This window comes from Ixodes scapularis, unplaced genomic scaffold (genome assembly GCF_016920785.2).
Source record: "Ixodes scapularis isolate PalLabHiFi unplaced genomic scaffold, ASM1692078v2 PGA_scaffold3__209_contigs__length_174095766, whole genome shotgun sequence".
Classification (NCBI taxonomy): Eukaryota; Metazoa; Arthropoda; class Arachnida; order Ixodida; family Ixodidae; genus Ixodes; species Ixodes scapularis.
This window is the reverse complement of record NW_024609868.1, coordinates 93878969-93906498: the sequence shown is the minus strand read 5'-3', so window position 1 is coordinate 93906498 and position 27530 is coordinate 93878969. Positions and strand designations below refer to the sequence as shown.

Sequence of the window (27530 nt, the reverse complement as noted above, 5' to 3'; positions counted from 1 at the left end):
TCTACGAGAACTCTCTATTGACTGTAGAGTTCCGGTACCGTAGTGGGTTGCTGAGAGCGTTGCGGGACGGCCAAAACGATCTACGAAAACTCTCTATTGACTGTAGAGTTCCGGTACCGTAGTGGGTTGCTGAGAGCGTTGCGGTACGGCCAAAACGATCTACGAAAACTCTCTATTGACTGTAGAGTTCCGGTACCGTAGTGGGTTGCTGAGAGCGTTGCGGGACGGCCAAAACGATCTACGAAAACTCTCTATTGACTGTAGAGTTCCGGTACCGTAGTGGGTTGCTGAGAGCGTTGCGGGACGGCCAAAACGATCTACGAAAACTCTCTATTGACTGTAGAGTTCCGGTACCGTAGTGGGTTGCTGAGAGCGTTGCGGGACGGCCAAAACGATCTACGAAAGCTCTCTATTGACTGTAGAGTTCCGGTACCGTAGTGGGTTGCTGAGAGCGTTGCGGGACGGCCAAAACGATCTACGGAAACTCTCTATTGACTGTAGAGTTCCGGTACCGTAGTGGGTTGCTGAGAGCGTTGCGGGACGGCCAAAACGATCTACGAAAACTCTCTATTGACTGTAGAGTTCCGGTACCGTAGTGGGTTGCTGAGAGCGTTGCGGGACGGCCAAAACGATATACAAAAACTCTCTAATGACGTCACACGTGACGTCACTCGTGAATTTTCACGTCACGTGTCACGTGACGTGACACGTCACATCACACGCGAATTTAACAAAACATTTCCCTGCTAAATTCAGCGGAAAATTTACCCGCTTAATTTAGTGGGAAATTTTACCTGCTAAATGGGAAGGGACCAGAAGAGGAGGATGGGAGGGTACGACGGGGGAAAAGGGGCTACCCTCCCTTCCGTAAGCTCCCCTCCCCCTCCTCAAGAGCTGAGCTCCGATTCGGCATTACAAAGAATTGTAAACGTTTATACTTTTTCTTTTTTTGGCGAATTTCTGGTATAATTGTGCACAACGGCACCCTGCTGAGTCAAACAGAAAGCGTCGTCCTCGACGGACGTTTTTAAAGGTGCAAATGACCCCAAATTACAGCTCTTTTTGCAGTATTAAAAAAAACCGTTTCTTTTCTTTTTTATCTGGCCGTCTTTTGATTTTAAGAGACGTACTTTTCAGTCTTGCGAGAAATGGCTTTCATAAGCTTCGCCTCGACGCCCAGAAGCACCGAGAGCAGCGAAAAACCCAGCCATATTCCGATGTAACCACCGAAGAACCCGAAGGCTTCGATGACCTGCAGGGGGGAATCAACACGGCGACAGTCAAGACATATACACAGCAAACCTCTTAAATATTTATGAATGGATATCACAAAAAATAAAGATATTCTGCCTCGAAAGATGTGCCAAATTTGAGTTGGAATGGCCACCTTAAAATCAAGAAGCGGGCACTGTATAATTCTGATTTCTTTTAACTTCAATTCTCACGGACCTATTTACAAGCAGTCGTTGCATTAGCCGCAAAAGAAATAATGGCGAGGTCTCTCACCGGTAGATTGGGCTGGTATTCGGAGACCTTTTGCGTGTCCGAAGAAAACTTGATGATGAACGAGAATTTGTCCCTACGGATTTGAAGAAAATAAAGTGCAATTAGTAACTCAAATTTTTTTATTTTGTTATTATTGCGTCGAATATCTATGGACTATAACAAAAGAATATATATATATAGGCCTTTCTGCAAATCTAAAGCCATTACTTGTCTTTTTTTCCCTTTTTAGTTATAAAATAGCCCTTCTCTATGCTCCCCGATAGGTTGCAAGGCTGCGCGCAATACCTCCAACCTACCAAGGCCGGTGTGCTGGAGTTCATACGTCCCTCCCGGAGGCCAACGCAGAGCATAGATGGAACATAAGTGCTGCGTGATGGTCCCAACTGAACCAACACTATACATAGAATAATCGAGGCCAGCGAACATCGCCCTCTTCCTTCACAGAACGTCATCACGGTCGGATTGCGCCAACGCAGCAACGGGACCCGAGCCCGACGACCAGCGTCCATCGACGCGTTGACGGGACACAAGGCCCAGTCAAGCGCTGACGCGTCACTCGTGTCCAACATGCGTTTTCACTCGATTCCGCTCTGATGACACCAAAATTCGGGTGCATAGGCCTAGACTATCCTATAGGTGGCCTTGGATGAACGCTCACGCTGCACTCCTGCCATATCTGTGTCCCACGCGGGCCTACGGCAGGTGACGTATGATATCTAGCACTGCGGCTTTTCTATCTGACTGTTGCTAGACATCCTTCATTCTCTTCCTTTCCCTTCGGCGCTATTTGCTAGATCAAGATAAAACAATACCAGACAGAAGAGGCTGCGCCGTAGATGGTTCGGCACGCACATGAAGACGAATTCTTTTTTTTACTCACTTGCCCGTTCCGTAGGTCGACTGACAGGGGAGGAAATTGTGAAAACATCGCATAAGACAGTATACGGAACAAACGAGTATATTGCAATTGGCGGTTTTTCTCCTCTTACCTTGTCAACAGCTAGACTGCTCAGCTTCAAGTCGTACCTAATTTCTCTGCAAACCATTAAAGAAATATATAAACATAGGGCATCATGAGCAAACTGTTTTCCCAAATACCCCTTTTCACTTCTTTTCTTTCTTTCTTTTCTTGAAGTAGAACGCTATGAAAGCTGTCATTTTTTTTAAACTTTTATTTAGCACAAAAATTAAGCGATGATTCGGGAGTGCTTGAGTTGACACCAAACAATGCTTCAAAAATTTAACGCGGAATTTAGTTGATTTTATCTAATTTAGTTCATGCTGAGTGATTAAAGAACGCCTTCCTCTCATGTTTCGTGCTACTATAAAAAACAATACATTATATGAAATTATATAATAAATTAATTAGCACAGCACGCGTGTCATTTTAAAGTAGGGTACAGAGCGACTTTTGTTTTCTCTTTAAAACGTATCAGGTAACAAAGCCAACTTGTCATTCTGAGCGAACACCTCAAACGAAGACTCGTAGAGACTATAGAATTTATGTAAAACCTTTCACTCCCCTCCCCTCCCTCCCCCCCTCCCTTTCCCCGTGTCCGATGCCGAGGCTCACATTCCCAGTCGGTGGGGTGAACACTTGGCGACTCCTCCACCATCTTCAGTGACAAAAGCTACATTCCCCGCCAGACTGAAACCCTTTGTACCCCTGCAACTTCTACGTGCTTTGCTTGTCTACCGTAGCACATCCATTATCGCCAGACTGGCGGAGTGGGCTTCAGGGTTCACCGGTGGCCCAATAGAGTCACGACTTTTTCGGTAGGAGAGTAGTCATGACACGCTCGGTGGGAGAGGGAGGAGGCGGGAGACAAGTGGTTCGCGGGCTCCTTAAGCAAAGCAAGCGGGTGTCGGGGTAGCCTTTACGAAGGGAATCTACAAGCGGCAGGCAGTCACCGGAGGAACAAGCCTTGGACAACGGAGCTCGAGTCACGAAACTGTAAACTTGCTGCGCTGAGTAAACTTGCTGCGTTCTGTGACTTGCGGCTTGATCGACTCGGGCGTCGCATGACGTCAAAGACCCCACAAATTCAGGTGGCTCGAAATCATTTTATAATTTCACAAATAATGCTAAAATCGTTTCATGTCCACTACCGCAGGGCAGCAGTACTTCGCGCAACAAAGTCTGTTGTGCTTTGTCGTGTTAACTGAAATTAACAGTTTCAGTTAACAAGACTTTCTGTCTTGTTAACTGAAATGTCGTTCAATCTAAACTTGTATCAAACCATCACTACAGTCACACGTATTCAAATTTCACCGTCAAATACTCTTGATCTCGTGCTTGTTTCAAGTGATGTCGCGAAGCGCACCTTTTCATGTGAGGTCTCGGAAGGCATCTCAGATCATCGCATTGTCGTTTTTGAATATAATACCTCTTGTGTAGGTTGTGCTAGTCCTGCTCGTAGGAGCACACCCAGAGTGTACGATATTAAGAACGCGCTCGACGAAGGTGTTATTGACCAATTTGAAGTTAAACATGACGTTTTTCTTAGTCTGTACTCTTCGCCAGAAAATAATGTTAACGAAATGTGGTTGTATTTCAAAAACCTAGTTCATGGGTTCATCTTTATGTGCCTTAAAGAACTCTCCGCTCCAAAAAGCATAACAAACCGTGGTTAACGCGTAATATTATTCACTTTAAACGCAGAATTCATAGACTGCGCAAAAACAAACACAATCTTCTACTAGGAGAATATGCTGACAAGATGAGGGAGCAAAAGCAGGTGTTAAACAATTCTATACGCAAATCCAAGTATAACTTTTTTAACGTCTCACTACTTCGCTTTTTAATAACAGACCCAAGGAAATCCTGGCGATACATTTCTCCCAAGAAGGAACAGCTAGATAAAATAATCGTTGACGGAGTAGACGTAACTGCGGGCAAAGAAATGTCCACCGCCTTTAACCAGTACTTTTCCAGTGTGTTTTCGCGAGACAACGGTGTCGAACCGAGCTCGCCAGATTTCCTGTTTGCACAGTCACTGCCCGATATTGCCGTCTCAGAGGAAGGAGTGTTCGCTTCTCTTCTCAGTCTAGATACTAAAAAAAGTTCTGGTCCCGACGATATACCGAATGAATTTTTAATGAGATACGCGGAATGGTGTTATAAATATTTATACTGTTTATTAGAAAAATCGCAACGAGAAGGTTCAGTGCCAGATGATTGGAAATGCGCAAGAGTCGTTCCCATCCACAAATCGGGGAGCACCGATGACACTACTGATTATAGACCAATTTCTCTGCTCTGTACGGTCAACAAACTGCTTGAGCATATAGTACATCATCATATCTCTTCATTTCTCGAAACAACCAACGTTATTTGTTCCGAACAACATGGATTCAGGCGTAAGCTCTCTACGACTACGCAACTTACGGAAACGGTTCATTATTTTTCGGAAATTATTAACAAAAGGGGGCAAACGAATGTAATATTTTTAGATTTTTCGAAGGCCTTCGACCGTGTGTCACACCCCAAACTTCTTACAAAAACTATCTAAATTATTACCAAATGGCAAAGTGTTTTGGTGGATTGAAGACTACCTATGGAATAGGAAACAGCTTGTTGAGGTGAAGAAGGAACAATCATCATTACTGCCGGTGCATTCAGGCGTTCCCCAGGGATCCGTGTTAAACCCTCTCCTTTTCCTCGTTTATATAAACGACGTAGTAAAAGATAACATAAACATAAATTTTCGCCTATCTGCCGACGATCTGGTTATATTTTCTGAAATTAAAAATGGCGCAGATCAAGCTATTCTCAATTTGAGCCTGAGAAAAATCAGTGACTGGTGCCAGACATGGCAAATGCAGTTAAACGTTGAAAAATGTGTTTTGATGACAATAACGCGTAAAAAGTCTCCGTTGGTCTTTTCATACAGTTTAAATAACTCTGCTCTGCAACAAGTTTCTTCATTCAAATATCTTGGAGTCACTATATCTTCTGATCTCAGATGGCATGCCCAAATTGACTTGCTGTGTCAGAAGGCGATGTTCAAACTGTGGTATCTGAAACGTACATCTGCAACAAAATTAATAGCCTACAAATCTCTCATCAGGCCACTTTTAAAATATGCTGACATTATTTGGGATCCACACACATTATCGAACATAAAAAAACTCGAAAGAGTACAAAAGAAGGCACTAAGATTCATTTACAACAAATACAAAAGGTTAGATTCTGTGAGTGCCCTATACAACATAGCCCGTATCCAGTCCCTCCAAACGCTTAGGAAAATTAAGACTCACTTTCCTATACACACTGATAAACGGTGGCTTTCGAATAGATAGGTCACGCTATGTCACTCTAAAATCTGCGAGAAGCACACGTAGCTACCATGCCTTATCACATACAGACTATCAATGCCATACCGACTGCTTCAAGTTTTCTCTTTTTCCTAAAACCATTACTGAATGGAATGAGCTGCCTTTTGACATCGTAAACACGACTTCCACCCAATCATTTAAAGCCTCGCTCTTTTCATTCTTTAAATAACCTCGAGGCTATTTGTTGCTTATTGTTTTGATTTTGTTGTGACTGCTGTCTGTTAGCCAATCCTTCAATGCACTGCCCCTGAAATAGTTTGGTAGCTATATATCTCGAACTGAAGTTGTGTTGGTCTTTTGTGTATACAACATCGTTCAATGTCTTGTTCGCTTTCTAGCGTAAACGGTAAAATGTACACGGTAAAGTGTAATGTTGCTCACTGTTTCATTTCATTGTTGTGCAACATTTAAGTTGTGGGCTTAACGGTTTCTGCTCTTTACTATGTTCGTTGCACTGGCCTTGTTCCATATTGTACGTTTCAGTCATTGTTTAGAAGCCCGTCCTACAACGCCCTCCTTGAGAAGGCAGTAGTATTTGTAAATAAATAAATAAAAAATGCACGGCTGGGTTCGCCGTCGCCTCAATATATGTAGGGTGTTATCAATCAAGGGGTTAGCTGTAAAATAAATTGGGAAAACTAGGGGCCTGGATGTAAGGAGTTGAAAATTTCCTAAAGGGGGAATATCAGTGGTGAATTTTACTTTTCAAACTTTTAAGATGCAGCTTTCTTCTTGTAAAGACTTAGGACATCCTTGAGACTTCCAACGAAGAACGATGACGCCGACGAGAGTCGGGCTCGTGACGCCACCTCTCCAAAAAGCGCAGAAAGCACTCGGTTGAAAACAGGACTACTGCGTCGTCTGCTGTCAACCAAGTGTTTGATGCTTCTAACAAGAGATGGAGCCACAAACATGATTCTCGTAAGATTCTCGGTCGACTCAATCGTGGGTGTCTTCGGCTGTCAGTCAATAAGCATATCAAGGCCGTTCTATTGTTCTATATGAAAATAGTTATGCCTTAAAATTTCTAACCCGCTATAGGTCTATTTCCTTTTAAATAATGGAAAAAGGGGTGGTCTCGAGAAAAAAGACTTAAAAAAAAGAAGAAAAAAAAAATATATATTAGAAAATTATTCACTGGGACGAAACTGAAAACCGTTTTTGCGTCATAGTATTTTTAGTTTTCGAGTTTTGGACTTCTAAACGACCAAAGACGGATTTTTGGCATTTGGGCGATCGTCACAGGTCACATTGATTTTTAAGCAGTGAGAGAGTGCAGGCGAGCTGGTAATCAATCGTCATCTTGTAAACCCTGAGATGGGGAACGATAAAAAAACGGACGAACACAACAAAATCTCAAACGCAGCTGAAGTTTTATTGATAGAAGCATACCAATAAATAGACTTCTACACAAAAGGAAAAGAGAAAGGGCAACATTTTTACATTTTTTAACGTTTTTTATGTATTTTTATAAAAGCAAATTCCAGAACCTGGCTCTTTTGGCGATAATTTACCAGGTTGGGTAATAACTTTTGTAACAATCAATTTTATGACAAAATATTGATCAAATGACAGCTTAAACGAATGCATATTCAACAAGCATAATATTGTTATAATCAAATAAAGTTATTTTGGCGGAAATCGCCTTCGAATACAAGAGAAAACTCTAAAACTACAAATTTCAACATCCATTTTCTAGAAAAAAAAATACTTTTCGATATCTTCGTGTTTCTTTTTTTATGAGGACCCCTTGGCATGGTTTAACACATCCCATAAAAATTGGATGTAATACATGGTATCAACTTATGAATTTTTACATTTGAAATTACGATATATTTGCTTGGGAGAAGAGCGTGTTGGTTTAAGTCATGGATGAAGAAAGAATAAAACAATTAAAACAGGGACAGCACAACCACATCTTTAAACTAGCAACAGACGAGTAAACTTTCAACAGCAAGCAGCCGACTAAACCCAGGAGGAGAAGGGGAGAGAAGGGGGGAGAAGGGGAGATAAAACGCGAAGTGCAAATTAGGGTGGTGGGATTACCTCAGATCTTATAAATTCAACCTCAGTTTTCGTCAGCAGGAGGGAAGGATTTGACACGTTGTTTTTTGCTGTGGTTATGGCGAATGATTCTATGATTTCCCTGCACTGAGATAATCCCACCGCTCTAATTTGCACTTCGCGTTTTTATCTCCCCTTCTCCCCCTTCTCTCCCCTTCTCCTCCTGGGTATAGTCGGCTGCTCGCTGTTGAAAGTTTACTCGTCTGTTGCTAGTTGAAAGATGTGGTTGTGTTGCCCCTGTTTTAATTGTTTTATTCTTTCTTCATCCATGACGATATATTTTTTCCTGCCAGATTGTTAATTATTTCTTGGCTCCATAGTGTCGGTTGGCCTCATAGTGTCAGTTGGCCTCAATTTAACAAATATTTAATCACGTTATGTGGAACGCGTCAAGAATTTCATACGCACGTTAAGTATGTTTACTTGAAATTCGAATAAATCGCGTAAAAAAATCAAGAGTTCATAGATATTACTATCTTATAATCTTATCTGGGATACTGTGGCACTAGGGACAAAAGAAATTGTATTACTGATGCACCGCCAGGCTTTCGCTTCGCCCCGCGCGCTAATACTGATAAAGTGCTGGGCTTGTTTAACTATTTCTATCTTAGTTTCTTAAAAAAAAAAGTAAGCTCGCCTAGACTGCGGGGAAATACAGTGTTCCCTAAACTTAACGCCGTTATCAGAAAGTCCGTTTTGACCACTTTTTGCGCTATTCCTGGACCCACCAGTCGACCTACGTGGTGTCGTTTTGATCCTCGAACGCAACCTAGCATTGGTTAGGAGAATTCAGCTGCTGCAGTCTGAGTAACCGAGTGGCCGCGTGAAAGGGGCCGTGCAAAAATGTTTAGACTTCGGTCAAGAAATTGTGGTAGTTATTTCTTGTCAAGTGTGGTTGAAAGGGGCGGTGCAACGATTTTAGGGCTCTGATCAATTAACTGCGGGAATCAATTCGTGCTACCTAAAGAAGAAATAACAGAAAACCGTGATTGCTTGCGCGCGCTGATTTTTATTAAAAAAATGAAACAAATTGAAGGTCAAGGCGCCTCTCAACTCTCACTCAGTCTTCCCAGTGACGCCTTCTGGAGGATTACCTGGTTTTTCGTTGGATTCCCTCTTCAGAGACCCCAACCGTTTCCTCCAGCGATTGTCGACTTTTCAAGGCTTAGTATCGTCAAAGGTCGCGGCAAACGATCGACTCTAAAGACGGTTCGCCGCAAGGCTGACGGCGAGTGTAGCAGCTGGGAGGGACACGTTTTGTTGACAAAAATGATTCCCGAAGAAGGGGAACAAAGGAACAAACACAACTAAATGACTGGTGCGCGATCGAAAAAAATTCGCCTGGTTCTGGTATCGAACAAGGGGCCTCTCTATTTTTCGTGGAGCGCTCTACCAACGGAGCTGACCAAGAGTTAGACGTCAGTAGAGCAAACGGGCTTTATCAGCTGCCAACAGTCTAAACCAAGAAAGGTGAACGACATGCTTTTTAAGGTTATGATGATAATGCAATTAAATTCAAAGGTGCAAGCGACCTAGACTAGAATAACTAAATTAATCCCTGGAGAAGGAGAAAAAATGGGGACAAATGACAAACACAACTACACAGCTAGGTGACTGGTGCGTGACAAAACAAATCCGCCTGGTCCTGGTATTGAACCAGGGACCTTTCGGTCTTTGGTTAACAATGTAAAAATTAAAAACTGCGAATTCTTTCGAAGTTAAAATTGTTGCATCGCCCCTTTAAATTAAAAAAAAAACACTACATACAATTACATAAAATATCTAACGACGAAAGTTCACAAGAACATTCTTGTGACCACAGGGCGATGTTAACAGGAAATTGAGATACCATTCTTATTTCTAGTTTTCATGCATAAGTTGCGTACCGATTGTTATTCACAGGACTAAGAACCTTCTGGTCTCCTTTTGCATCGCAGCAGTGGGGCAAATGTGCTGCATCACTTTTCGGGAAAACAATTCCAGGCTTGAGACCTCGACACCAACAAAAAATAAAGGAATGATGTGTTTTGTCAAGAACATTCATTCAATCCACTTATGGTCATGGACGAAAGCTCAGAACAATAACGGGGTTTTTAGTGCTATGTTAAACAAATAGCTAAGCATCAAAAGTAATATAACCCGCTTTAACGGTGCTTTTCGGTCCTACCCCAAATCCCAATATAACTTATCGCTATCTGGATTATGGAACTGGAACTCTTATTCGATTTTATTTGGATTTGAAGTTTTCAGAAATTGTTCCTTTGTCTGCAATCTCGATTTCAGATTTCAAGTAACAATTCCAGACAGATTTCTTGTTCCATAATCCAAATATCGAAACGCTATATTGGGTTTTGGGGTACGGTTGTGTTAAAAGATATTATATGTAATTGTATGTATATCCTCACAACCTAAAGCGAGCCTTCCTTCTTACAAGGCTCAGCGTGCGTGGAGAAGCGAGAGTTGGAAAGAGCTAAAATTTCTTGCTACGGCTATCGGCACATCGAAAATATGTTGTTTCACCTAATTACTTTATAATTCCGTAAACAAACTTCTGGAAGGAAGTATCTATATACACTTCTAATTCTGGATAAAGAATTTAGGGAATCCATTTAATAGTGATTTCAGATTTGTTTAACTTGTGGGTTTCTGGCGGCTCCCCAGCCCAGTTGCCCGACTACAGTGCAAAGGCGGCAGACTTTCCCGCATGGCGGCGGAATCAAGCCGGCCACGCGCACATCGCGCACCCCGCCCGGATCAGAGGTGGTGCGCAGGCAATCGCTATCTGAACTCAAGCGCTGATTGTAACGATGTTAATATATTGATCGTCTCGTCCATGTATGTATAGCTTCTTGTTGTTAAAACCGTCGGCTCTGTGTTATTCTTCCGGGTCGGGTATGCAGCAAAACAAACCGACCACAAACTTAATAAATTGGGCATGTGCAGGGAAACCCTCATATATTAAAAATAACACCTTATCTACGCATACGCCTTGTTACATTTAATTGTGTATCAAATCGAAGTTAAAGAATACTGTTGCAAGGTGCAAATAATTAGTTAACTATTAGGCATACAAATGACAACGATCGAGCTTCGCATCTTAAGATAGAACTTGAAATATGTCGTATTTACGAATTTATAAGTCCAAATCCTACGTTACATCTGATTTTTATTGGATGTTTTAAACTATACCCAGGGATCTTCATACGAAAAAAGCAAAAATAGTTAGACATATTTTTTCTAAGAAAATTGATGTTGAAATGTGTACTTTCAGTCTCCTCTTGTATTCAAATGCGCTTTCTTTTTCCGAAATAACTTCGTTTGATTACAACAATATTGTGCTTGTTGAAAAGGCATTTGTTTAGGCTTTTTCATATATAACGTATGTAATAAAATTGACTGGTACAAAAGTTATCATCATTCAAACCTGGTAAATTATCATCGAAAAGGTCGGGTTCTAAAATTATTTTTTTTTACAAGCAACAAAAGCTTTTATGAATATCTTGCGCTTTTAATGAAGCTTAAACAACCACTTAACACGCGTCTTTGTTGAGCGGGAAATATCCGAGCCTGGAGAAGCTTCCAAATACGCGACTAGCTCTGACGATTGCCCAAATTCTAAAATCCGTTTTTGGTCCTTTAGAAGTCAGAAACTATAAAGCTAAGAATATGACACAAAAACGGTTTTCAATTTCATCCTAGAAAATAAATGGCCCAGAATATTTACATTTCTTTTCTCAAAAGTTATTGAGACATGCGGTTTTTCCTGCACGATATGAAAAGTTGACCACGCATTTTATGAATATTTTACCCCGTAAAAAGCGAGCGTCGAGTTTGCACCTCATACAGCAAGCACCTTAGTTCACAACAACCCATAAAAATATAATAATTGATTTAAATCCCTGTGTCGACAGGCGGATGTTTCGGTTTTCTGAACGATATAAACAGGAGCTCAGAAAAAAAGTGGACCAATCGATTAGAAACGAACTATTCTCGGACAGCTCTGGACAAGTGTCCTGCTTAAAAAGATTTGACGCGTGCGGGTCAAAAAGACTTCTACGAGCCTTTTCGTGGCCTTAAACTCAAACATTTAGTTACGCCTTATCGAAGTTATCGCCCCATGAATCATCTTCTCTGCAGGACAATATAGAGATCTTACTTTTCCGCGGAATTAACAAACAGGTCTGTGCGTATTAAGCTTGTTTTCTCTTGCCTCTTAACCATTGGTACGACGCACGAAAATAGATTTTGCGACAATGAATTGAAGATGATGTGATCCAATAATGATGAACTGAAGATCAGATGTGATCCAATAATAAAAAAAAAAGGAACGACGAAAGAAGGTTCACAACAAAGTGAAGGTTTCTCTTACATGTAGTTTTGAGTCAGGTTTCCGAAAATAATCTAAAACCGTGAAGTATACATACAGGGTGTTTAAATTTAATTTGAACAGATAAAAAGAAAAAAAAGAAAAGGTGAAAGCTAAACAAGTGCCGTTTTTACCATGTATTTACCAGGCTCGGTGTAGATTAGATAAAAAGATAATAGTAGTCATGGTAAGTCGGCCATTCAACTAAACACCGTTAATTAACTTTTTAATTACTATATTGCTTATAGGGGTCCTAATGCAATTGCAGGACTGACGGAGGTTATAGCAATCAAAATGATTTGCAAAAATGACAGGTCTGTTTAGACAATAATTTCTACATTTTCACGAGTGTTTTTTTTTCTGTATTCTCTTTACCCGATGTGAAAATTACGCGCAAGAAGCGTGCCTCAAGCCCTGCCCACATTGACGTTAGAAGCGTGACGTAGTAGTTTTAATCATGTCGTCACTATCTCGGCAGTGTGTCGTTCGTGGGTACGCTGAAGACAGAAGTGACGACCACGTCAATCTTCTGCGTCGTTGTCGGAAGGACTTGCGGCGCACCTTTTGCGCGTAATTGTGTATATTATTATTTAAAAAAAACTATAACTTTTTTTTTAAATTGTTTTACTTAGTCTGGCCTCTAATTGTAGTTGCCGTCAATACTCCAAATTGCAACATGACCTTTAATACCAACTATTAGAAGTTAATTAACATATCTTAGTTAATTAGTCTACGTATCATGACGATTATTCCTTCTATTGCCCGCCGAGCCTGATAAATACATGGTGAAGGCAGCACTCGTCTAAATTTCACCATTTTAAAAAAAATATGGTCGAATCAAAAGCATGCAAACACCTTATATATCTTCAGATATAAAAAGGTGAATAACGTATCCTTTCCATACACATCTGGAGGGAAGCACCAAATCATGTTTGGTTGTCTTTACTCTTAGACAGCAATTATTATGAAAATCGTCTACCGCCAATTCAAAATAGCCAAGTTAGCAGCATCTTGAGCATACGACACAATGCGTTATATAAATAATAGTAAAAATAGAGTGTACATTGCGGAAGCCATGCTATGAGCCAACGTACTCGCAAGCAACTCGGCATTTGGTCGAGCAGTCCAGGTAGGGCTTGGAATTTCGCACTTTTCTAGTGCATATATCTGAAAAGAAAAATAGATGTAGGGCTTTAGAATAATTTGAACAACAGTATCCATGCACATATAATGTTGTTTTATGTTTTCTGTTATTTCAGAGGGAAATAAATCGATGAATATACCAGATTATTTCTCTTATATTAGCTCAAAAAATAAAACCCAAATCTTATCGCCCCACAAAAAAAGATAATAATAATTTTAATTTTTGTAAGAGTACTCTCAGAGTATACAGGTGCAATGATTTCATCGGAACTTTCTCGCAGAGAGTGGAAGAGGAAGCTGCAAAACAAGCGCCAAGGCATAGCCTCCTCTATACTGGCAAAGCCTAGCAGATCGCCACGAGACGCGGCCGCCGAAATTGAAAAGGTAGAGCGGCAGACAATGGATGAGAGGAGATTCAGGTGACGGGCGCCCCGCTGCGGCGAGACGCCGAAATACACTTCTCCCGAGCGATGGAATGTCCACTGATGCTCCTCGCGTTCCTTGCGCTACCGCTTCGTTTCTCGTCGGGTTTGAAAACCATGTTTCGGGTCGTCGCCACTGCGAAAGCTGTGCGCTAAATACCAGATTCCCCGAGAAATGCTCTCTGCTACCAGATCCTCGCGCTCCTAATCTGCGACCGGGCACTCTATGACTCCGTCGTCAGTCGTCAAACTGCCAGGTTTTGGGAGTATGGAGGAGACTATGGCGAAGGACACTCTTTACAGACCTGTGAAGGCGTAGATCGGCACGAGCGAAGAGCGTGTCCCGAACGCGGGCCAGCGCGCGCAAAATGGAAAGTTGCCGCGCGCAGAGCCGAGTAAGCAACGCTCGGTCATGGACTTCTAGAAGATTCGCCTTGATTCTTACTCGGGCCATAACTCTTATCGTTTCGTCCTGCTTTCTTGTTCTCAAAAAATGTATGTTCATTCTCACCCCAAACCTTCGACGGTCGAACGTTCTGGGCAGAAATATCGAGATACTGACGCACACTAGAAAAGGAGCTGCGCGGGACCTTGTCGAGTCAGTCTCTTTCTCGCTTTTATTACACCGCCAAATCGCCGACCGCCTTTCTGCTGCCTCGCAGCTCGTTCTTTATTTTGTTTGGCACAAGTTCGCTCATTAAAATTTCAATTTGTAAAAGAATTTTCGACGTTTCTGCTCCTGTCATTCGCGACAATATGTCAGTCTTGACCACTGATCTCTATTGTGGTAGGCTAGATCGCGGATCGGGAGCCCGTTGATGACACCGCCGGTGGCCATTGCTTGACAATAGGAAATACATGCAAGTCTATGGAAAAAAACACACACAAGTAGAAGTATTGAAGCTTGTACGCGGTGCTGATGGCGAATATTTTATGATGTACTTCGTTTTTTATATGGGGCGTTTGGAAATCAAATCGGGTATTCGTCAAGCGTTTGAACGCCGATAAAAACATCAAATGTGCCGGAGTACCACCGACTGTGAAGGCGTCATTTGCTTCAGCTGCTAAATAAATGGCACGTACAGCAAATGAACGACACGCTCCGAGTTCTAGTTCGTCACAGAAGCCCTCACCGCAGTTCAAAGCAAAAGCTTGCACCAGAAGTATACTCAGTACAAGCGCTTGAAATAATGCGAGTGTCCCCAGTAATCGCTTGCTAAGTTCTGATGATTTCAAAATCACGACCGACTTCACATTGACTCTAGGCAACCCTTGTTTCATTAAACTGCATCACAGTTTACGCTCAACAAAGTTACAACCCTCAACCCTTAATCAAAAAAAATTAATAAAAAAAAAATGGTAATCTAACGCTTATTAACTGTCGTTCCCGGAAAACACGATAAAAGTTTTATCGTCGAGAAAAAACAACTGACTTACGAAATTTGCAGTCTTCCCCGTTTCTCCCATGGAGTCCCATGCATTAGCTAGTTACAAGCGATGACTGCCGGGGGTGCCGCTCAACCCCAGCAAGACAATCCTTGATCGGGAGTCCGAATGTGGCACCACCGGCGGCCATTGCTTGAGACAAGGCAATACATGCAAATCAATGGGAGGAATGAATAAAATGAACTTTTTGAAGCTTGTTTGAAGAGCCTTGTAAAGAAATTTGCACGAGTGTTCGCAGGAATAGTAAGACAGAATTTGCAATCGCCATTGACTGTTGAAAAAATCATTAAATAACAGAAAGAGCGTGTCAATCTCTGTCGTCTGCTACCCTCGATGGATTTGAGCAAGGTTCCACTGACTTCCAGCAATCTTTTCTCAAGATTAATAATTCGAACTATAGGGAGAAGTGATAGAAACAGAAACAGTCCCAACCGAGGTGGCATGTGCAGCATGCAAGCTGTATCAAGACACACAGTCACACAATTTGTCGCTCATGGCGTTTCTCGCGCTCGTTGGAAACAAAAATGGTGCCTCAAACGCAATCTGCAATATTTCGCAAGTAAAAATATAAAAGTAAGCATCAAAGCAAACCTTTCTGACTGGGTGAATGACGGCCTGACTCTCACTCATTGCTCTGGGGGGCCCGTGGAAGAAGGTAATGAATGATGGAAAATTATTTCTACTCTACAACGTTAGTGTATACAGTCAACACACAAAAACACAACATCTTAGTAGAACCGAGAATGAACACTTCACTTTTTCGAATAAATTTACGCGTATACCGAGCACGGACCTACGAAACAAGCACGAAAGCGGGCTCGTCACACGACGGATGCTTTTTCATGCTTCAAACTACTGCCGGGAGTCCTATGTACTACTTACTGGGTGTGTTTGAAGTGTTAGATATCTAAAGTTTGTACTTGGGGACAAATTAGAAAAGAGAATCTAGCGAGAATTGTTTTTTGTACAACGAAGAAATAATTAAGATCACCGACTTCGACAGAAACGTCGGTCTGGAAGGCACATCTCAAAGCGCATCTTTGGAATGGAGACAATATAATGCAACATGTTTTAATGGGAAAACATGGCGACGCGGTGCAAAACATATTACCTAAATAAAAAAAAAATATTTTTTTTGTTGCACGTCGACTATCTGGAATTTTCTACTTTGAGAAATGTTTAAAGGCCTGTCAATAGTTTAATTATTAAGCTAGAAAAAACAATTCATATCTAGACGATAAGTCCTTCTGAGAAGATTATATGAGAAAAAAATTGAACAGTAAAGCTTGAAAACATTACGATATAACAGCTCACGATTATTGGATAAAACTGTCAAAGTAGTAAAATTTGTGCGCTTCGACGCGCTATATATTAAACGGAAACAAATTGATGCAACATGTTTTTAATAGAAAAACACGGCGATATTCTGTACAATGCTTCACCTAAACTTCTGAAAATGAAAGACTTTATTATTTTTAATTGCACGTTCCTTAAGTTTTGGAATGTTTTACCTTGGGACATGGTTGAAGCGCTGTAAATATTTTTCTTTATAAACTAAAGCAACTAATTATATACAGACAAAATACCATTATGGGAACAATATATGTAACAAATTTCAATGCTCTATCTATAAAACACCACGAGATGAATCACATATAGAAAGTAAAATTGTTGAAGTGGCCAGGCTTGTGCATTTTTGACGAGCGATATATAGTTTCTAGAGCTGCACAAATTGTTGTGTATATTAGCACTATAGACTAATATCTTTCAAAATTGTTTTTTAATCATGTATACTTTATCAATTATGAATCGTTAAACTTGGTAGAAATGACAAAACGCCCAAAAGGGGGTAGCCGCTCTTAGAGAAGAGATACTTAAAAAAAAAGCTTTTTGTGTGTTGTTTGACGTTTTGCGATTTCGTTTTTGGATGGGGAGTAACATAAAAATATGAAGAAAAAATGAAAGCCGTTTACGATTCCCTGTAACGCCGGTTAGAGAGCAGCTCTTGAGGAGGAAGATGGAAGCGTACTGAGGGATAGGTGACTCCTTGAGGTCACGTGACCTCAAGGGGGTGACGTGACCTCAGGGGGTGACGTGACCTCAGGGGGTCACGTGACCTTAATGGGTCACGTGACCTCAAGGGGTCACGTGACCTAGGGGTGTCACGTGACCTCAAGGGGGTCACGTGACCTCAGGGGGTCACGTGACTTCTGGGGGTCAGGTGACCTCAGGGGGTCACGTGACCTCGGGGGGGTCACGTGACCTCGCGGTTACGCCGACGCCTCTCAAGCCGGAAACGGGCCCCTAAGAGCTGCGCTCTAAAAAGTGGAAGCCGTTTACAACTCCCTGTAACGCCGAATTGGAGCGCAGCTCTTGAGGAGGAAGAGGGAAGGGTACTGAGGGAGGGTAGAATCCTCCTCTTCCTCCTTCTTCTCCTCCTCCTCCCCTCATTCTTTAATATACTCCGGGGGGTCACCTGACCTCGGGGGAGGGAGTCACGTGACCTCGGGGGGAGGGTGTCGCGTGACTTTGGGGGGGGGTCACGTGATCTCGGGGAGGGGGCACGAGACCTCGGGGGGTCACGTGACCTTGGGGGTCACGTGGGGCCACCTTGGGGGTCGCGTGACCTTGGGGGTAACGTGGGGCCACCTTGGGGGTCACGTGACCTTGAGGTGACCTTGGGAGGGTCACGTGACCTTTGGGGTACATTGGGAGGGGCCCCGTGACCTTGGGAGGGGTCACGTGACCTTGGGAAGGGTCACGTGACCTGGGGGTCACGTGACCTCGGGGGGGGGGGTCACACGACCTGAGGGGTCACGTTACCTTGGGAGGGGTCACGTGACTTTGGGAGGGGTCACGTGACTTTGGGGGTCACGTGACCTTGAGGTGACCTTGGTTACGCCGACGGCGACGGCGACGCCGCTCAAGCCGGAAACGGGTGCCTAAGAGCTGCGCTCTAAAAAATGAAAGATATTTAGAAATTTCTGTAATGCGAAACTAGAGCGCAGCTCTTGAGGAGGAGGAGTGGAGGTACGGAGGGGAGGGCATGACCGACCTTCTCCTCCTCCTCCTCTTCCTTTCCTCCTCCTGCTGCTGGATTTGTTCATGGGTGACGTGACAAGACATAGTGACGTTATTTCCCCGCTAAATTTAGCTGAGAAACTGAGTTGGTGTTGAGGTCACGTGACGTCATTCTTCCCCGCTAACTTTAGCGGGGAAACGTCCCATAATGCAACGCGCGCGGTAATGCCGATGGCGACGGCGACGCCGCTCAACCCGGAAACAGGCGCCTAAGAGTTGCTCTCTAAAACAAAAATGTCATTTTATTTGAACAGACCCAAGGATAATGATGCACAAGTTCAAACCCGCAATGTAGCTTCCCCACATTTTATATCATAATGCGGCAAAGAGTGCTTGTAAGGGGCAAACAGAAACAGTTTTTAGAATCATCAAATCGGATCGCAGTAGAAAAGAAATAACATTTTTTATTCATCACTATGTTCTTTCGAAGCTGTTTAATAGTGTCTTAATCTTCCCAAAGATCGAAGAATGATCGCGAAATGCTTTCAGGCAGCCGCTTTATTTTTCCGTAACGTAAATAATACAAAGGCACAACCGAGCTGACTAAGAACAACGATAATAATTTCTAGAGTTACGGAACAGGGGCGACAGAGGACAAACATAAATCTTCAAAATCAGCTAGGTGACAGGCGTATGACGGAAAAAATTCGCATGGTCCTGGTATCGAACAAGGGACCTTTCCATTTCCAGTGGATTGCTTTACGAACTGAGCTACACAGGGCTTAGACGTCAGTAGAGCCAAACGAGTTTTATCTTACACCAACATGGGTGAACGGCCTGCATTTTAAATTTATGATGATAATATAGACAACGAAAAGGTGTAACCTAGTTGGACAAGAATGACGATAATAATCCCTGAAGAAGGGGCACAGAGGGGTACAAAGGACAAACACAGATCTCCAAACACAGCTAAGTGAATGGTGCGTGACCGAAATAATCCGCCTGGTTCTGGTATCGAACCAGAACCTCTCCATTTCCAGTGGAGTGCTCTACCAAATGAGCTAACCAGGAGTCAGACATCAGTAGGGCAAACGGGTTTCATCAGCTGCCACCAGTCTTACACCAACAAGGTTGAAATGCCTGCATATTAAAATAATGATGATTATACAAATAACGCAAAGGTGCAAGCAAGCTGGACAACAATGACGGAAATAAACCCCGGAGAAGGGGAACAAAGAGGGACAAAGGACAAACACAAATCTCCAAACACATCTTGGTGACTGGTACGCGACTAAAGAAATCTGCCTGGTCCTGGTATCAAAACAGGGACCTCTAAATTTCTAGTGGAGAGCTCTACCAACTGAGCTCACCAGGAGTTCGACATAAGTAGAGCAAACGGGTTTTATCAACTGCCGCCATTCTAAAGCAACAAGGGTGAACGACCTGCACTTTAAGGTTACGGTGATAATGCAATTAATGCAAAGGTACAAGCGAGCTGGAAAAGAATGACGAAAATAATCCCTGGAGAATAGGAACAAAAGACAAACACAAATCCCCGTACAGAGCCAAGTGACTGGTCTGCGACCAAAAAAAAAAAAAAAAACCGCCTGGGCGTGGTATCGAACCAGGCACCTCTTCGTTTCCAGTGGAGCGTTCTACCAAATGAGCAACCAGGATTTTTTTTTTATTTCTTTATTCAGGAATACAGACACATACATACATGTATTGACACATTATTTAAACTTTTAAAATGAGGAAGCCCAGTGCTTATGGGCGAATGGTGATTGAAATTCTTTCATGCGTGTGAGACTATCAAACACTCCAATCCACTCAGGCGGGTATTCGCTCGGTGGCTCAGGCGGATTTTGTGACACTTAGTAAAAGCGGTTATTGACCTTCGCCCTTAAAAAAAATATGCTTACAAAATATTTGCATAACTGGAAACACCCTGCCCCACCAGCGCTAACTAAGCCTCTCAAAATTTCAGGCGCACAGCGCACGGAATAGTAGAGCAAATGCACGCCCGAACCGTTTGGCGAACCGGTTTGGAGCGGTCCTCCTGTTTTGCTCCGGTTCAGGTTCATCCCCAAAATGGCGCCGAACTTTTCGGTTCGGTTCTGTTCCGGTCAACGTTACTAAAACACTCACTTGGGAAACTGCCATAGAGACTAATCTGAAAAAGTTGCCCCGATCTGTCCTCGAGAACCGAGCTAATGACGAACACAACGCCGCCATTTCTTCCGCAGTAGCCACTCGAGGAACTGTACGTTACTTCCATTTTGGCTTTAATCGGCTTTAATTGTGAAGCCGAAACAGATACAGCGGAAGAGGTTACTGAAGTGCCACCCCCGTCTCCCCAGCGGACGCGCCGCGACTTACTGCCGAAGTTAGAATGCACCTAGGTCGGGACACGCTACCTGAAAGCACCGCTGAGGCATGGTTGTACAAAAACAATATAATTGTGCCACAAAACCCTGCAAGCTAAAGATTTTAAAAACATCACGCGCCTATCATTTGGTATTAAACTCCAATAAATTTCATACAGAAAGAGTCTTTTCCGTTTGTGTTTACGCAAAAACATGCTTTCTAAAAGCTCAAGGTGACCACAGTACAGACAAATGATGAAGAGTGGCGCTGTTGTCGTATTTAGCTCGGTCTCGGTGGATGCCAGCGGCCCAGGTTTCGACGGCGAGTTTCCCAACTGAGTGTTCTAGTAACGTTGGTTCCGGTTCAAGCAAAATAAGCGGTTAAGTTCCGGTTACGGTTCACTTCCGCTTTCAGTTGACCTCCGGTTACGGTTCGACACCCTGTGAAAAACTGAGGAGATGAGATCGCGCGGGGAGCGTCAGAGCGCCGATCTCCAATTGGAAGGATAAAGGCCTGTTCACACATGCAGCGGAGCGCTACAAGCATAGCGCTAACCTCGCGCTTAGCGCGTGTTGACGGCAGCTTTCACCAGCTTTGTATCGCACCGTCAAAACTGTTGCTCATGACAGACGACAAGTAGCTGACGACACGTGAGGAGCGCTACATCAGCGCTTCGCTGCATGTGAGAACCGGCCTTAATGGGTAGTTGCAAAGGCTAGCTTCTTTTGTCTTTACTCGCTGTTCGAACGCCGAAAGCCGGCGTCCGGTGTTCGAACGCAAGACACTGAGCGAGGAGCAGACGACGCTCCTCGCTTGCTCTGAATGGAGGGATACAGTGGGTTATTCAACAAAGGCAGCCATCTTTTGCGTCTTCCAACTAATCATTTTAATCAGAGTTGGGCGCTTTGACGGCCCTGCATGCTCTCGCCCTTAGTTTCTCAGCGTATACCCCGTTTCAGCTTCCGGTGGGCCGCCGCCAACACAACATCGAAGCCAATCCAATACCACATTAGTGTCACGCGACCTTCATTAGGGAATTAGCAACGGGTGGGGCGCGATGTTACGGGATACCTCTGCAGCGCTGGATCGACTGAGGAGATGGCTTCGTTCGCTGCGGTAAATCGGATGGTGAAACGGTGTAAAATCGTGCATTAAGTGATTAAACTTACAAAATTTCACTGACTAAATTACTCGTGGACTGCGCCAACGTTGAGATGTGTACGGTGCGTATAACAAGAAACCAGGGGAGGATTCGTTTGGCCATCCACGAAATCAACCTCTGAGCGAATAAACCAATACGGCGGCTTTGGGACTAGTTTTGTGAGAAACAATATCTCTGTCCGTAGAAAGTTAGCTATACCTAAAAGTCATACTTAAACTAAAACAATGTGGAAATTAATTGCTCATTTCGTGTCGCATCAGCAATGGCTACAAGCGCGAGCAGGTGGCCGCGGCAGGTACTCTCACTGAATGTCTGTTAATGTATCCGGGCGGTTTAAAAAAAAAAAAAGAGTTAGCGTTTATAATCGTAGTTATGCTCTACGTTACGTTGAGGTGAACTATATTGTATAGATGCATCGTCATTGTCGGTTCCTTTACGTTATATTGACAAACTGATGATGAAGATATTAGAGCGTTTCAGGGAACCGTTTTTGCACACCCGATACGGCACGGTGGGTCCTCCGGTAGGAACTGCGCATGCCCGGAGAAGACTGTCACATGCGCAGTTCATACCGGAAAGCCCATTGTCCGTATCGAAAGGGCCAAAAACGGTTGCGGCCAGCGCTCCGCCGCCGGCCGCAGCCTCGGCAGTAGCGAAACGTAGACGCAGACGAACTAAGGTATCGGAAGAACGACATTCACGCTTTCAGATTCACAACTCATAAAGTATTTATATTATTACTTTTATTATTATTATTTATATTATTATTACTTTAGGACAGCTCCAATTTGACTTTTCGGTTTTCTCGAATCGTAAGGAAACCGGCTCTGGGGTTTGGGGTTTCTCTGTATATACCGAAATCGCGGAATGACGAGTGTCGTCTGCGGTTTCCGGCAACTATTTTGCCATAATCGTGAGCTTAGCGAGGAAATGATTTTTGCTAGCCACAGAACACTACCACGCAGAAAGGGAATGCTTGAACATGTTTTTGTTCTGGATATATATCAGGGATATATATGAGAGAGAGAGAGAGATGAAGGTAGACCGGAAGAGGGAATAGCATATAGTGTCGCAGGAGAATAAAGTAAACAAAGTTCCTAGTGGCCGATGGCTGCATGATCTTTTCTCGGATCACTAGTCCGTAATATGATACCTCTTTGTACACAGTAGTTTCTCCTTAATTTAAGTGTGTGAACGATTTCTTTAGTTATCATTGGCCTCATCTGAATAAAAATATATAAAAGATGTGTGTTGGTTTCATGAAACTGGAACTCAGAGTCAGTTCTTGTATAAAACACTGCTAAGTGTAGGCTTTGAAAAAGGACCCTACTTTGGGGAGTTGTATCTTCTTTCTCAATAAAATGATGCAACATGTTTTTAATGGAAATGAATGCCGAAATAGAGTATAACAGGTTACCTAAATTTAAAAAAAATCGAGGGTGGTGTTTTTTTTTTTATTCGCATCGGAATTTTTTTTTGTTTGATTTTTTTTTCCATGTTTGACTAAATATATCCTAACTATTGTATCACACAGATACCTTAGTTATTTCTTAAATATTAGCTATATATTAGTAGAATAATATCTGCAAATTATATCATAATGATTAAATTATTTCATGAGATACAGACCTCCAAAGTTTGCCATTTGTCGTTCGACCAGGCATGTTTGTCAATTTTTAGAAAAATAAATAAATTTTAAATAAATATGACTACTTTATATTACAAGCAATCTATATCCATAGTTTGCGCCTAAAACGTATTAGAGTTCTCCTAATGTTATCGCTTTAGTTATTCACTCTCAAACGGGCCCCCTCCATCAGTGCGCGTTAATGCAACTGTCCACCACCTCATGCCTTACGATTTTTCCTGTCCCCAAGTATTTTTTCTAGTCAAAACTAAGTTTGGATTCGTTCATACCAGACACTAGACAATAACATATAAAAACATCAGTTGATTTAAAAATGTCGACCAGCCACCCTTTGGTCGATCTCATCTGAAATCACCCTGTACAAGCTTCAATATTCTTACTTTTGTGCGTTTCTCCCATAGACTTGCGTGTATTGCGTGGTGTCAAGCAATGGCCGCCGGTGGCGACACCGACGGGCTCCCGATCCGCGATCCAGCCTACTAAAATAGAGATCAGTGGGCGAGCATCTCGGGGTCAACCACAGGCCGCGAAACACCGCCTAGCGGTGATGATGAGCTCTAAAAACGCGACTCGACTAATTTAAGCCGTTTTAGCGTCGTTCGAGTAAAAAGGCATAAGCCTTGGTGACTGAAAATTCGGCGCATGTGAGGTTTTTGTCACGCCCATATTCAAGGGTAGAATAAACGAACGTGTCCTTTAAACCAGGGCCGACTTGCTAGAAACAGCTTCTCAGCTGAGACGGGGAAAGAAAGCACTGCCAAAGCCAGCGCACGAGTCGAGCGGGACTCCGCGTCTCAAGACGCTCGAGCGCCCCACCCTTTGCACTGCTTTCTTTCAACCAGTCTCAGCTGAGAGGCTGTTCTATACTCCGCGACAACGTTTCTTGGCAATGCAATGGCAATGCAACCAGGCACGCGTTCCCTCTCCCATTTTGAGCGCCGGAGCGAGCGGTGCGCGAGCTCTCCTCTTCTTCCCGTAAATGCCAAGAAAAGTTGTCGCAGAGTTTAGCAAGCCGACCCAGAGCAAACTGTCACCGAGAGGCCGAGATTGAACGCTTCTGTTTCACGCTTTGAATGTCGTTTCCAATATTGTGACGTCGCGGTCGGCTAATTGGTCGAGGCTGTGTCGCACCTTTAGTTTACGCTCTAACCGCTGGAGGAGTATTCGGCGCTGGCGGCGGCCTTTTCTCCGCCCACTGGCCAACCTCTCCTAATATATGACTCTGAATAGGGCGAGCTGAACCATAGAGTTATTATAATGTACGCTAGAGGTTCAACTGGCGCTAGTGTCCATGCAACTTCCGTGACGCAAATGGAAGCAGACAGCAACCAGTCTACTTTGGCGGTTCATCTGTGCACTCCTATGGGAAAACGCGCGTGCATTTTGTCTCTTCGACGGAAAATAACACGGAACACTTTGGTTATTTCGGTCGTACCGAATTGTATGTACCTTAATTAACATTTTAAAAGTGTAATTACTTTATTTAGGACATTTTTCTTCATTATCGAACGATGTTTAACTTCGCTACATTTCAATCTCAAACGTGTGTTCCGCATCACGTATGTAAAAACAAGCGACGATTCAAAGCAAAATTACAACCGAAAGGAATATAGAGTGTGTTCAAGGCTCGCCAGCATTCCGGTGACGCTTATATATTCCTAATATGCCAGCCTTGTAACTATATGGAAATGACCCGTCGTGCAGGAGCGGATAAAAACATTCAAAACGTAAATAATAAAGCACGTCGGCTATGAAAGGTGACTCTTCGTATTGTTTTCTCAGCCGGGCAGCTTTTATCTTGCACTTGTTCTCAGAGATTTCGATCGTGCTGGTGTATATTGAACGTAGAAGTTTGCACAGAGCAGAAAAAATAAAGCGGGTTGTCACAAAAACCGGCCTGGTCCCGCCGGGCCTTGCGTATTGTAAAGGGCGCCCCGTCGGCTGCCTGCGGGGCCATGTGGTCGCCGCGGCTGGTGTGACACTCCCTGGTTGGCGCTAGTCAGCACCTCGCCGGTCCCGACTGGGACCCTTACTTGACTTGTTTATGGCCTCTTCGACTCCCGTTCGGGGGACGCTTTTGCCCGATGCTTGGGCGCGGTACCACTTCGTGGAATTCGGTAATGAGTTTGCCAGATGCCCCAGTTGAGCGTTTTTGGTGTTGACTTTGGAGCTTGGGGCAACGAATGTCTTCGCCGCTGTGACGGTCATTTTTTTTTTTTTCTTTTTGTGTGAGTGTATTGCGATTGTAGGGGAGCGGGTGTGTTTTGTTTACTTTATTAAGAAAGAGCGCCGTTCGGTAGAAACTGGGAAACAGCGCGGCAGTCGACTTGGGAGTTTCGAGAGCGCAACCCGCTTTCCCTGTCGGCTCCGGGCGTAGCCTCGGGCACCGCGGTAAAGGGGAAGACCCGTCTGGACACCGAACGTCAGCTACTTCTGTGCTGCAACCCTGTGCGGCCTTCCTCTGCCGGACTGCCCCAGTGCGTCGACCGTCCGTGACGCGACAGCGTCTAAAGCCAACACCCCCTGCCTCTGGCGCACCGCGGCCACGTCGAGAGGGAATGAACCGCAAGCGACCGACTTCAGGTGCTCCCATGCCTCTGCGAGCCTCGTCGTGCCGGACTGCGCCCAGTGCGGTATCGTCCCATTCCTCTTGTTGTGTATTCTCTGTCTTACCCATAGCTACTCAGTTTCTCTTGTATGCTTCTGCCTGATTGAGACTGTGTCTGCATTATCCTTTTACTTTTGTCGCCATCTTACTATAGCCTTTATTAAATGTTTCTACTGCTCTGTTCGTCACGTGCCTTGTCTTTGTCCCCCCGTCCCTGGAGCCCACGTACTGTGGGATAGCGGGCGTCCGAACCCCCGTTGCGGTCTACGGCGAGTGCGCTTCCCCTCTCGCTCCGCACCGGACCGTGACACGGGTACTTACTTATTTAAAATCGGAATATATTACGTGGCCTTCAATTTATTTTGATCGTACATGCGCGGGTAGCTACTGATCCAGTGTTACTGCGTAGTTCTTGCCGTCTCCCTTAATTTCCAGATGTCCTTCGTTCGTTTGGCACGTATATCCCTCAAGCTGAAAAGCGCCGACGTCGTGTTCGCGCTAACAGTGTCCGACAGTGCACATGAATAAACGTACGAAGCCGTTTTAGCACCATTTTTAATGCGGTGAATTTGAAAGAAAAAAGCCGTAAGTGACCAATTATTTCGTCGGCCTGACTGAGAAAGGTTCCAAGCTTCCTAGTACGTACGAATTATTCGGGATATTTGCTCTTATGATCGAGCGAAGGGAGAATATGCGCTCACTTTATCCCATAGAAATGCATTACCGGAAGTCGATTTTCGACTGGTTGCTGTCTGCTTCAATTTGCGTCAGCACACTAGCGTCACTTGAACCTCTAGCGTACATTATAATAACTCTATGAGCTGAACAGAGGAAAATAGAATATATAGAGAAAAAGGGACAGACATACCGCTGGTTTTCACACCAGCGGACACAAGTGGCGCGAACTTTTGAAAAGGGGTATATTTTGACACCGTATAGTGCTCGGAAAGCGGCGAAGAAATGGTTAAAACAACGAGAACCAAAAGCTGGAGGCTCGATAAAAGTCGTGGACTGCTTATGGTTAGGAAGGAAAGAAAAAGGGCGGGAGTCCTTACCGTCCCTGATAAGGTCGCAGATCTGGCCGCCGAACGTTGCCGCAAACTCGTGGATGGTGCGAACACACTGGCAGAGCTTTATCTCCAGCTTCATCTCGCAGTCTTGAATGCAAGTCTTGGGAAAGGACATGGATGGTATTGGCATCTCATAGCATTTGTGACAAAATAAAAAAAAATTAAGGCAACGTGTACATAAACTGCTTAGCTTCGTCTAAAACACACTTTTGGATGGGAACGTTGGGGAGCAACTCACGTCCTGCGTAAGGTAGCCAAAGTACTTGTCCTGAATCCCGGGAGACTTGTAGTCGGAGCATCTCGACTTATACGGAGACGGGAGGCGCTTCGCTTTTTCCTGCGTCAAAGAAATAAGACGGTCATCCTGAA

General features: G+C 43.7%; 1 protein-coding gene across 1 annotated transcript; it reads right to left on the bottom strand.

Moving 5' to 3' along the window:
- Window positions 1-1117: 1117 nt before the first annotated feature.
- On the bottom strand, window positions 1118-27530 carry LOC121047760. Its single transcript, XM_040503256.2, has 7 exons — window positions 27400-27530; window positions 27147-27261; window positions 13369-13441; window positions 2496-2541; window positions 2387-2406; window positions 1507-1579; window positions 1118-1252 (listed from the first exon to the last, which is right to left on the bottom strand). The coding sequence occupies exons 2-7, from the start codon at window positions 27238-27240 to the stop codon at window positions 1118-1120; spliced, it is 441 nt and encodes a 146-aa protein (XP_040359190.1). The 5' UTR covers window positions 27241-27261; window positions 27400-27530.

Coding starts and splice junctions, on each gene's coding strand:
- LOC121047760 (XM_040503256.2), bottom strand. CDS start 27,240: ATGAAGCTGGAGATAAAGCTCTGCCAGTGTGTTCGCACCATCCACGAG. Junction 13,442..27,146: donor CTGCGACCTTATCAGGGACG/GTAAGGACTCCC, acceptor TTTTCTTTTCAG/ATATATGCACTAGAAAAGTG. Junction 1,580..2,386: donor TCGACCTACGGAACGGGCAA/GTGAGTAAAAAA, acceptor TCAAATCCGTAG/GGACAAATTCTCGTTCATCA.